At 36.9% G+C, this 12,734-nt stretch overlaps 1 protein-coding gene across 2 annotated transcripts in view; it reads left to right on the top strand.

The window, feature by feature from the left end:
* LOC139967363 (nicotinamide/nicotinic acid mononucleotide adenylyltransferase 1-like) overlaps window positions 1-12,734 on the top strand; it is a 41,745-nt gene that overhangs the window by 2,656 nt on the left and 26,355 nt on the right. For both annotated transcript variants that reach the window (XM_071971072.1, XM_071971073.1), the window contains exon 2: window positions 8,092-8,180. In XM_071971072.1, coding sequence (XP_071827173.1) covers window positions 8,092-8,180 — 89 coding nt within the window. The remainder of the gene's footprint in view (window positions 1-8,091; window positions 8,181-12,734) is intronic.

The raw sequence follows: 12,734 nt of genomic DNA, 5'->3' as shown, positions 1-12,734 counted from the left end.
ACATTAATTCTTATAGTCAACCCTTTGTCCGGAGATACTGTAACAGTCATGCCAGCACTCATTTACAATCTGCTAGGTAAGGCAGTATATAGTGCATTGTCAATCATAAGAATGAAAGAAAACACTCAAAATTCTTTGAAGACTTTCACGTATATTATTTAAATTTGGTGACATGTATAGATTTGCATGAGCTTGTTCTAGTGTGTTTTCATTCCTTGTGCAAAGTAATACATGTATGGAATACACAGCTCTCTAGAAACTTTACGCAGATAGTTTTTGACCTAGAGCAAGATGAGAGATGGATTAAATTGTAGGTTGCATCAACATAGTTATTGATTACGTTGTTTAGATTGACGATATTCTTGCGAGCAATAACATGATATTGTTGATTCCTATTGATGCTTGAGTCACAACTGTTGTACTCATGGACACAACTACTCTACATGATGGAATGTATGCTCAACTGATACGTTTCACTGTTACTCTTACTTTTAACATACACATGCATGATGCAGAGTTTACTTAGGATTTCACAAAAATTAGCATTATTCTAAAGATAATTGCCATCAAGGCTAGATAGTCAAATAATGGTCACTGATGTTCAGATATTTATTTTTTTATTTATTTATTTGTTTTTCCACAAAAGTACAAAGTGGAGGGAAGTCTTCCATAAAGCTTAACAGTGTGGAAGACTCCCTGAAGAAAGAAAAAAAAGAGATATCAACAAGCATTCTACTACCGCACTCAAAAGGATCTTGATTTTAACACTGAGACATTTAATTGTCTGACTGAACATTATTCATCGTCTGAGAAGAATTTGGAAAGCTACATGCAACCTCCCAGAAGTTACTTTGAAATTTTTTAGCAATTGTTTGCATGCTCAAATTTGGAGGCAATACTGATGCTCTTTAAGTTTACTTATATGGCCTATCATATTATGCTTCAATAATATTTTGAAAATTTAATTATTAAGTTGATGACATTGCAACTTAGCTGGTTGCCAATTAAATGTGAATAAATTACCATGTGTAGTGTAGCCACTGTACTGTGTACATCATATATATTTTGCTTTCTTTAGTTAATGTTAATTTTTTCACTGTGGTGCATGGTTATATTTCATTAGGATCACATTTGTTCAAGTCAATCGAATGAAACGAAAAACAATCGTTTCTCAAATTTGTGTACACCGGTCCAAAGCCAAAATGTTTTGAGGTTGTCTGTAAAATGCTTGTTGAAATCTTAAGATCAGTGACTATTGTTTGACTATGTAGCAAATTCACTTATGTATTATTTTAAGCATTTGCTTGAAAATACATGACATGTTTCTCCTGACATACAAGCAAAATAAAAAAGAAGAAAAGAATAATAGTCTTAGGTTAAGGATGAATCATTTTATTTGTTAATTTGCAATAAGCTGCCTCTTCCCTCCATTGCCCAACTGGATATGTTATCTGAGGTTTGCATGCTGTAGACATACCTGTAGTTACAAACTTGCTCATACTTCTTGTTGAGCACTTGAGCAATTAAATATCTTTTCAGACTTTTAGGAAATTAAAAGGTCAAAGGTTATCTAGATGCATAATTTTGGGACATGCAGTATGCATCTACATCCTCTCGCAGGAACTGTTATACTCAGTGAACTTTGCTCTCCAAACTCGCTCATAATTGTTATTGAGTCTCGGTTTCAGTGTTTTAAAGCTAAATTTGCTATGATTGGGAATTTAAGGTCAAAGGTCAACAATGGTTTGTGTTGGCCTAAATGTGTTTGTAATGAACTGCCCTTCTTTCCATCTGCATTTTTTCTTACGGATATTTGATATAAACTCTGTTCATAATTGTCATGGCACTTGAATCCATTGCACAGTTTGCTACAATTAGCCATTTAAGGTTAAAGGTCATATGCATAACTTTGTCTCATTGCTTGAAAAAGCGTAAATACTGCTTCTTTTCACTTTCCAAAGAAATCTTAAAAATGTAATCTATAATTTGGAATGTCAGTGAACTCATTGACCATATGAACAGACAGTTTGGTAAATGTTGCAGCATTTAAATGCTTATATGTGTAATGTTTATTGATGTATATTTAGCTGAGTTCACTTTCTCAGGAGTCAATACTTATTGAAGATCTCTTGAGATCAGTATTGAGTACAATTCCAATGAGGATTTGAGCCTCTGTACAATTGGTGTTGTAGTTGTACCTCTTTCTGTCACAAAAGCTAAAAACAATACAGCATGAATTTTATATATTTTTGCACTCCTGATCTCATTTCACTCCTAAAGTCACACTAAAATAAAGTACGCTATCACAGGAGATCTTGCCAAAATTGTCTTACCTTTGGATGCAGCTGTTACTGAAAATACTTTGAATCAATCTGTTTGGTAAAACTAGTTAGCCAAATGGCAGGTTTTCCCCTATATTTTCACTAAATGCTAGATCATTCTAAATTTCACATTTGAAACAAATTTGTGCCACTGGCTATCAAGCTGTACCTCTGTCATTTTGAGTTTTGCCTCTAGACATGTTTTCCGCCTTTCATGTGTTCTTCACGTAATTTTGAAAATCTCGATTATTGCCGTCGTTCCTTCTCTCGAGTCGTTTGACTTAATGTGACCGCTCTCCTCTTTTCAGCAAAAACATTTCTCGTTAACAATTTTCCAGCATTCAAATCACTTCCTCTCCGTTTTCCCAATTAGACATATTCTGTATTCCAATGAGTTTCTTTTCCCTTTGGGGCCACTCTCAAAATTGATGAGTAAAACACTAAAACTACAATACTTCATTCTTGTTCTGTCATTGAGCACATCTGATGGAGACGAAACCAAAACTCTTTGCATATGTGAAGTGCTTGACATTTAAATGACTTGAAATAGCTTCTTGTCATTGCAAATGAATACATTTCTAAACAGTGCATTGATCAGCTGAAACTTCACAGTGCCTGGAAGGATGAAATAAACAACAAGTGTACAGTAAAGTAGATTCATTCTTTTAAATTTAACAATGAAATATAGTTTTCTTTTTGACAGAGTAAAAGAAGTTTTTTTTTTTTTGGAGGGAAGACTCTAACCAATCACCCCATAAATCTAAGTCTAGTTCTCATGCTAGTGAGCTATAGTATGCAGTCCTAATTGGACTATTAAGGTGGGACCATGGGACATTCTAGTATTAAAGAATTTGTGATGTCTCAAGTTCAATATGAGAAGTTATTTCACTTTTCGGTCAGGAATTTATCATCATTTTCCACTTAACATTTCATGAAGGCTTCCTTACATTTACTAGTCATCAAAGAGGCCTTCGTCCTGAACTGTGGCTGTATAGTAGCAGGCTCTCATGAATTCTTGTAGGTATAGGCCTAATAGGCAACACTTCCAATCAGTGTATTGTAGATCTATATGCCACTTACCTAGACAAAACATACAGACTCTGCAGGGGCGGATCCAGGATTTTGAGAAAGGGGGGGCCGACATCCCGATGGTAGCACTTTAGTAATCTGCGTCCTGGGGGAGGGGTCTAGGGGAGGGGCCCCCTCCCCCTTGGAAATTTTTGGTTAATTTTGAGTGCTTAGATGCAAAATGGTGAAACATTTCGCCAAAAACTAGAAAAACCAGAAACGTTGCAGACACGCTTTTTTGTGCACATATTTTTTCTCGATAGACACATATTTAAGAACGCTCAACAGTGCATGTACAATGCATACACTATTATTGCGTCGATTCGTTTTTTCTTTTGCGCGAAAATTATGACGCCAGATTCACCCCAAGAAAAAACATAAAACAAGATATGTTCAATGAGATAATTATGATATACTTATTAATGAAAGGGGGGTGTAGGCGGTTTTACACTATCTAACGCAACGTAGTCGCCAAGAACCTGAAGTATTTTTAAGGGAGGGCCCGATAATAAGCGGAAACGGATCACCGACCGAGAGAATTTGATTTGCCGACGGATCTGGAAGTGGTGACTGAAATGGGGGAGGGGTCTAAGGGGAGGGGTGGCCCCCTCCCCTTTGGAAATTTTTTAGTTTTGAAACGTCCTTAGATGCAATCTGGTGCATATTTTAAGTCAAATTTGATTTGCCGACGGATCTGGAAGTGGTGACTGAAATGGGGGAGGGGTCTAAGGGGAGGGGGTGGCCCCCTCCCCTTTGGAAATTTTTTAGTTTTGAAACGTCCTTAGATGCAATCTGGTGCATATTTTAAGTCAAATTTGATTTGCCGACGGATCTGGAAGTGGTGACTGAAATGGGGGAGGGGTCTAAGGGGAGGGGGTGTCCCCCTCCCCTTTGGAAAATTTTTAGTTTTGAAACGTCCTTAGATGCAATCTGGTGCATATTTTAAGTCAAATTTGGCACCGTAGAATTTCCATTTCGATATTATTTTTATGGCAGTCGGCAGAAGAAGAATTAATTGGGACCAATTATCGAACTGTGTTTTCTCTTTCACCGATCGTTGAAATAGTGAAACTCCGTGATGAAAATGTTCAGAAAACTTTCCGGTAATGAGAAATAACAACATTCATTGATATACAAGCGAGAAACGTTAAAAATTGTGTACAATTCGTGAGCCGTGCCCTTAAGTTTTCCACGGAGAACGAATGACATCTGTTATGACGTCATTCTGAACAGAGGATAATAACAACACGTTGCACACGATAGCACGACTCATGGGCTACGGCCTATACGGAAGCCTTTAATTCCATTTCTTTCACTGAGTTGCCGGCGATTCTGGCACTCGCTTAGCTGAGCCTGGCTACAGTAGCTATACTGACGGCCGTGACATTATCAGTTATTTGCAGAGAGGTTTTTAACTTGCAGGCGTCGGGTGATTGGATTGGTGAATGAGTTTATCAGATGAAGAACTGGAAAATCGAAATAACCGATAAAGAAGCTCCGTTCTCCTTTTCTCTATTCAGCTTTCCTTCTTTCTTCCCCTTCCGCTCTCTTCACCTTTTCTCCTTTTGCCGACAGACCCAAAATTTGCCGACAGCGACCAAATTATTATATACACTACCCACCCCCCCCCCCCGCTCGCTACGCCCCTGCACGCGGAATTATCCAAACTGTTTCCAAAAGAACCGATTCTAGCCTATACAAAAGGGCCCAAAATCTCAAAGGTTTACTTGTTAACTCAAGGTTTCATACTAACGAAAAATCAGCTGACTCTCAAGGTTCACACGAAGCTCTTTTAGATGCTCTTATAGCTGCACTATGAGTCCATAAAAACTCGTGCACAGAAAATAGATGCATTTTGAGAACGAGACGCCCAGGCCGAATATAAAATATTCAAAGGCTACTACTGATGAAGCTCCTCCTATAAAGTTTGAGAGCAGAAACCGGTCTAGTTGGTCATAAGAACCTACACTAGTCTCTCCTACTATTAACAGTACACTGAATTCACCTAATAGGTGCAATTATGTTTCACCACGAGGAGCATGCTATAAGTTCATGTTCCTTGGGCCCTCCCTTAAAAATACTTCAGGTTCTTGGCGACTACGTTGCGTTAGATAGTGTAAAACCGCCTACACCCCGTTTCATTCAGATAATTATGATATACTTGCTAACTGTGCATTGATTTCCCTGACAGTAATAGTCAGCACTATAGTACTGAGCCGTATCTAATTAATACGTGATGTCGCGTAGGCCTGGTAATTGCCTTAGTTTCAAATTTGGAATAAAAACGATCGCGTTTCAGGGAAGAGCAGCTGGATATATATTAGGCTTTTCTTTCACCAAGTTATGCCTATTAGGAATTTGAAGTACTCCCACATAAAAAAACGCAACTGATTTCCAAAAAGGGGGGGCCGGGGCCGGGTCGGCCCCCCCCTGGATCCGCCCCTGCTCTGTATCACAAAACAAACTAAGCAATAAACAAATTCTTAACTCTGAAATTTTATAGTGCTTGGAAGTAAGTACAAAAATAATAGAAAGTAGGTTCTAGTAATTCAAAAGCCGGCCCAGATAGTACTGTAAGGAGTGGCAGAGTTCGGATTGAACAATTCTATTTTGAGCTCGAGTTGAGTCACTATCTCTAATTTTCCTGACTTAAGTTGAGCCAGTCATTCAGGTCACATTAGGTTCAACCATACAATAGTATGTTACAAACCATTTTGAGCCTTCATATAAGTTGGAGAATGGATGACTCAAGTCATGACTTTTTACAACACTGAGAAGTCACAGAAGCTGCTACATGTTGGCAATAAAATATGTATTCAAGTTTGAACATGTATGACCATATTATAAGACTAGCACAAATGGGCATGGCACAACATCGTATACTTCGGGGAGTTGGAGGAGGGGGGAGGGGGCTTTAGTTCCCCTACAATAAAATCAGGGGGCCAAATTTCAACAAAATATCTTTGTGTACAGTTATTACAGAATTTTAACATATGAGCGTACAACCTAAACAGTAAAACAAATTCCAACATTGTTTCAAACTTGCAAAATAATATAGAACCATATTGTGTATCATAGCACCCTTCATTGCACCAAAATTTCTCAAAGGGGGAGGGGCCACCCTGCCCTGTACATCATAACGACTTAGGTCCCCCAAGTACATGAGTGGTTGTTGCGCCCCTGTGAATGGGAGTAATATCTTGATCTTTAAAAATGAACCAATGGTCATGTCAGATTCAATCCGGTCCTTTGTAATTTATTTCCAAATTTCTCACAAATCGATTTATATCATTTTACGTATATGTAATGAGATCAGTTCTAATAAAGTAGTAATGAGAGAAAGAACATAAAAAATTGAAAAGATTCTGAAAAAAATGCCAAATGTACAAAAATAGATACCATTCACCTACTTAGTCAAAAAGTTCACATCGAAGAATATAAATGGCTACCCATGTATTGAGGTTTCTAACGGGAGTAAAAACCAAGAATCCAACCAAGTGTCACCATCATGTACAGTATTGATGTATACAGTACTGTGAATCTATCTCAGATTTCTTTGATCTACAGTTTGCAATGTTAGTACTGCTATTTCTCAATTTTAGCCTTCTCACCCTCAAGGTATTTCTTTCAAATAAAATCTCCAAATCGATTAGTTCTTGCTGGGTAAGTCCCTTGAAAATCCAACCGAGAAGATCATGTTTAATTGGGTTTTGCCAACAGCAGCCAATCATAGAATTGTTTATAGAAACTTTCACCATCCCTATTCCCTCCTCCAGAGGATTTTGTTGTAGATTCACAACTGGTTTTCTCTCTCTCTCTCTGCACTCTTACCTGAATTTAAAGACAGTGCATTGACTCCCATGGATGGAATGGTAAATTCAATTGCTTTACATTCCCATTAACAGAACTTTCCAATTACAGTAACTGCAAGTGGCAGGGTTGTCCTACATATACGAGCCATCAAACATACCGATCAACCCAACGGGAAGATAGAAAAAAAAGAAGGAAAAAAAGAAAAGGGAAAATAAATTGCACTATTACTAGTTACCAAGACTGGGGTATGTTTTAGCTAGAGTTTCATAGTAAAAGAGTGAGGTTGGTTGGTATGGTAACAGTAATTATCATATAATGGCAACAATAAGTTGGCCCTGTCCTTCTCATTATACCCAAATAAATCTAGGGAAAAATAGTTCTTTTTGAAGTTTTGATATCTAGTCATTGTTTTCCAAATGTTATTTACTTAGAAAATGCCCTATTTGTGTTATTGCCTATACTTTAATACTATGTAAATGTCAGAGTCTGTATCACATTATCTTCGTAATTTGATAGAAATATTTTCGACAAAGATGTTTTCTAAGTTGTTAACATTCTCCACTTCTTGTCTGCTACTGTTACTGTCTGAGTAATGGTGCTATTTTTTAATTGCATTTTTAATTCTTAATTTTGAGCCCAGTAAATGACTTTACATCAATCTTGCATCATTCATGAATTTTAAATGAAGTCACAGGCGCTAAAGCTAGCATGTACTTTTTACATAAGACATTATGTACAGTAACAGTACAAGCATCTCCTATACAGGCTCCTCGTGATTGATTACTGCTTGACCTCGAATCCTTGATTAAAGGAGACTTCCAATTGTTTTGATGATGTCAAATTTACTACCCATCCCACAGTTCATCTCTCCCTTCTCCTTGATTTCCAGAAATTGCTCGAGATCATCTCCATCGGACGGGCAGATACCAAGTCATCGGAGGTATCATCTCACCCGTTAATGATGGCTACGGCAAAAAGGTAAAGATAACAAAGAAGCAGCTGTTTAAGATCTACTTTTCTCACCAACCCTCTTCTGCTGCGGGGATCATTTTCCGCCAAAATTCTCATTTCTGTTTTTGATTAATTTGTATCGTAAAAAGGATAAAGCCATACAAAAGAGAATGTTGTTTTTAGTAGTTTCAGGTTCATATCGTCAACGAGTGAACTTGAAGTTAAAGATTTATGTGTATAACAGGAAATTTGCCATTGGTGCTAATTATTTATATATGGCTGGAGGGTCTTGGATTGCAGCAGGTGATTGGTTAACCACCAAACTTGTAAATATCTGCTAAAAATGACAGCCAAGAAAATGTCTTGTCGTTTCTTGTTGTTTGTCTGGATTGTTATTATTATTATTTTTGTCATGGGGAGTGTACTTTGGTGTTTTAAGTTTCAATTGCTCCTGTTAATTTTCTCAAGTTAGGAGAATGTAAAGTGGGTTAATAGGAGACACAAGTTTTTATTTTATGATTCATGTTTGAGGAGACATGGTGATATTTGTGCAGACAAATCACTGATGTTTGCAGTGTCTTCACATGACACATGAGTGTCAACACTTGAGATATATGTGGCAGAAGAATGTTATTTATAGTAATTTTCCATTGAAACAGTCACTGGGAACATATGTATTCAAGTTAACCTTCGGCATTGATGGTGGATTGTAGAATGATGGGAGGGAGAGACATATAAGTAGGTAACAAGAACATGGATACTCCTTCTGAGTCCATTGATAAACATTCAAGCTTCAACAGATGTGGAGGTATATATGTCAACTAAATTCCCTCCAATTCTCTCCAATTTTCAGATGCATGTCAGTAAAATTTACACAGTACAGTATATTAACATTTTTATGAAAATACTACTGCATGATACATACAGAAGCCAGTAGGCCTACTGTTCATGTGTAAAAGGATAGACTTAAAAAATGTAAAGCTGCTGTATAATCCACAAAATATGTAACATCGATTGCTTAGTTATACTTAAAGTCTTTACATGAGAAATAAACATTCATGCGGTCCGGCGAAAGGTATTGCCGGGGATGGAAGACAGGCACTGTATTGCGGGACTGTCTGGCATAATGCCGGACGTCTGGCCTACACCTACACCGAGTATGTTAAATATGTTGGACCTTCACATATTTATTGTCATTTATTACAAAAACTGTCAAACATAACCTGATTTTGCATTTACACTATAATGCACTGATTTGGGTGGGAGTCAAACTGTTCAATGATCACAGCCAAGGAATTTACTGTGATGTTGTAGGCGGCCTACTGTATGGTAGTTCATTCTATTAGTTGAATTGTACATGCATACCGTGAAGTGAGTTCATTTAATATTATTGACAATTCTTTGTGCCTTCCTCTGCATACAGTATGTTATTAGTGACTCCTGACTCTCGCTCTGCTGCAAGATGTGAGAGCATATCGTGAATGCTTACACCTTTTCCTTAGTAAAGGATATATGGCTTACAAGGTTATCATGCATTTGAACTCTCAAAAGTAGTCACCTACAAAAGTGTAATTTTATTCAAGAAAAAGAAAGAAAAGGAAATGCAAAATGTTCATGTGATTCATGGAGGAATATCGAATATCTCTTTAATTTCTACTATGTTCTTAAGTACATGTCTGCATACATACAGTACTGACATAGCTTTAGACCCGTTTCCATTCAAGATAATGTTCCGCATACTCTTAAATCTTTACAAGCTTATAGTATTACTGTAGAGTCGATTTTGAGGAATTTTGATGCAAAATTAAAAAAATTTATACGGATCACTTGCTTACTTAAAGCCTATACTTTGAAATGTACATTTATTTTACATTCATGAATTTTTTATTATCTTTAACCTGCAAAAGTGTCAGGCAGAGGAGATGCGATGATCAAATCAAATTCATGTATTAATCGCTCATTATAACCTTCATATGGCTATACACGCTACAATCGTGTCTTAAATTGATCAACATTTTGCAGTCTTTGTTGGGGCAATAATATACATGTTTTACTGGCACAGTATGTTTGTTATTAAAGTTACTGGCCGAACACAGAAAGACATACTACAGTACTACTGTACTGTTTCATACTTGTAAATTTGCATTTGCTGGTACTTTTCAAATCTACCATAAACTTTAATGTCACTTAAATGTCTCCAGTTTGTCGGCAGCTCTCAATTTTTAAAGTGCACTGCATGGTATAAACTTTAATTGTATATCACATGTGTATCACATGTGAATTAGTTAGTTCTTTGCATTCAATTATGGTGTAGGTTTCGTATGTGAGTTTCAGCATCTCTCAAATTGTGTGGCAGTTGTATAAATTTTTATAGCATATTGTTTTGTAGCGGTATGTGAAATTTTTCCCTGCCCTCTATATTGTTATGAATATGGAAGAGAAAATGACATTGAAATAAAAGGAATCTCATTGCATTTATTCTAGACCAAAGACATAATGATCAAGAAACCCATAGGATATAAAAAAAAATTAATGTATGCCTTCTACCTATTTCTTCATCTGGCACATAAATCCCCTTTACGGTCACACTGTAGTTTTTCATATGAAAGCATTTATTCAAATCATCCAGTTTTTGGACATATCCACTTATTGGTGTATATCCCTTGTTAATGTATTCCTCTCCTCCCACCTGTATCCATAGCTTTACTTCCTCCTTGAACACATGTACACTAGCATATTTGCACTGGGAATCATACACCTCCCTCTTTCCATGGAATATTTTGGTCACCTGATAAAAGTCCAGCTCAGCTCACTGATACTTCCTCAGCTAATTAATATATAAATATCTTTGCATTCATGTCACCTTCTGACATATATCATCTAGTCACTGAAACCCTTTGATGTGTCCTTTTTTAATTCTCTGGTCATCTGATGCTTATCCACCTTTCACTTACACTGTACATCTTCGTTTATCATATCCTCTTTTGACATATCCCTTTAGTCACACCCTCCTTTTCTTTTCATTCATATCATTAACTACTTACATAGTCCATACATACTGTGGACACCAATACATGTATACTGCCTGTTTTTAGTGGTCCACTGTAAATTTACCATTGGTCTGGTAACATCCTTTTGTTTTTGGATTAAGCCCCAAAATAATGTCAGATTCTAGTGTCAGGCTCAGATTGTCAGGCCCTGATGTCAGGCTCTGATATCAGGCTCAAATGTTGTGTCCAGTGTCATGCGCTAATGTTGTGCTGATCAAAATATTTAGCCTCTAGAATTTAGCCTTGACAGATGAACACAACGAATCAGGTTTCAGATGTCAGTGCCGAAACAGCCAGGGCTGACTATTTCGTGATGGCCTCTTTATTCCTACTCAGGATAAATATATACTGTACAGTGGTTAAAGCTCTGTGTCTATTAATATGTACCATTAAAACTCACACATGAATGGAACCTTCTATATAATATTCTAATATAAGCACAAGTTGTAATGCATAAACTGAAGCATTTAATTTCCATGGGGACTATTACTGCTGAATCAGTTGTCAGCCAGGGTACCGTACTTTATAATTAAGTTATCTCTCTGCATGCTTCAGTTCAGAACCACTAATTTACCTTCGAGATCAGTCATAGACATGACACAGTGTCCCCTAAATATGGAAATATTTAGCAAGCGCTTGTAAATTTACCTTTGATGGAGATCAAAATCTTCGGTATGATGATGAGAAAAAGAGTTTCGGGTAATTTACTTTGCTCCTCGCTTACCTGTCTCCTCACAACCTTAGCACCTCATTCTACCGTGTCTAGTATGCCCTGGTCACCCTTAGCGACCGGCTCCTCCGGTCGTTGCCCTTCCTTCTCATTCTACCATCCAAAGTGTTTACAAAGGTAGGGTATATAAAACAACTGTTTGCAAAGTTAACATCTTAAGAAAACCAATGGAAAAGAACAAAGAAATTAATTGCTGGAACAGGATTCAAACTACCTGTAGTTACAGCCCAGTGCCCTACAAACTGAGCTATCAAGCCCATAGTTGATGGCAATGCCTATGTAGCTATTTCTTTGCTGTTGAGGTGCCAGTCAGAAGTTACAGTACCTAACATACTGTGTAGCAGGGATCACACCCCGGTTTCATTTGATACAACCCAGAAGGAGACAGGGAAGGGATTCCAAGAGAAATTTCAGATTTTTTTTCATAATTTAAGAAAATTATAAATTCTGTGGAATTTGATCTTTCGTCACCTTTGAATTCATGAATTGTTTTTGCTTTAGTTTCAAATTTAAGAGCAGCATAATTTGGACCCTTTTTCAAACCATATATCAATCTAGGTGAATAAACTTTGATACAAAATATACAAAATACAGCCAGTTATGAGAGCGCTAGCAGAGAAAAGTTACTTTGTAGCTGACTTAAGCCTGTAAGTCTTATATTGTAGCTTGTATTAATTATTGAGAAACTTGTACTAGCTGCTAGTATATCAGCAATAAAAGAGGGTTGTTTATTCACAAGATTGACGGGTTGGTATCAAATAACGGCAAAATTGATCGGTAAGAGCAATAATCAATTGCTCA

This window comes from Apostichopus japonicus, chromosome 5, assembly GCF_037975245.1.
Source record: "Apostichopus japonicus isolate 1M-3 chromosome 5, ASM3797524v1, whole genome shotgun sequence".
Classification (NCBI taxonomy): domain Eukaryota; kingdom Metazoa; phylum Echinodermata; class Holothuroidea; order Aspidochirotida; family Stichopodidae; genus Apostichopus; species Apostichopus japonicus.
The sequence above is the reverse complement of the archived record's forward strand: the minus strand, read 5'-3'. Positions and strand labels throughout refer to the sequence as shown.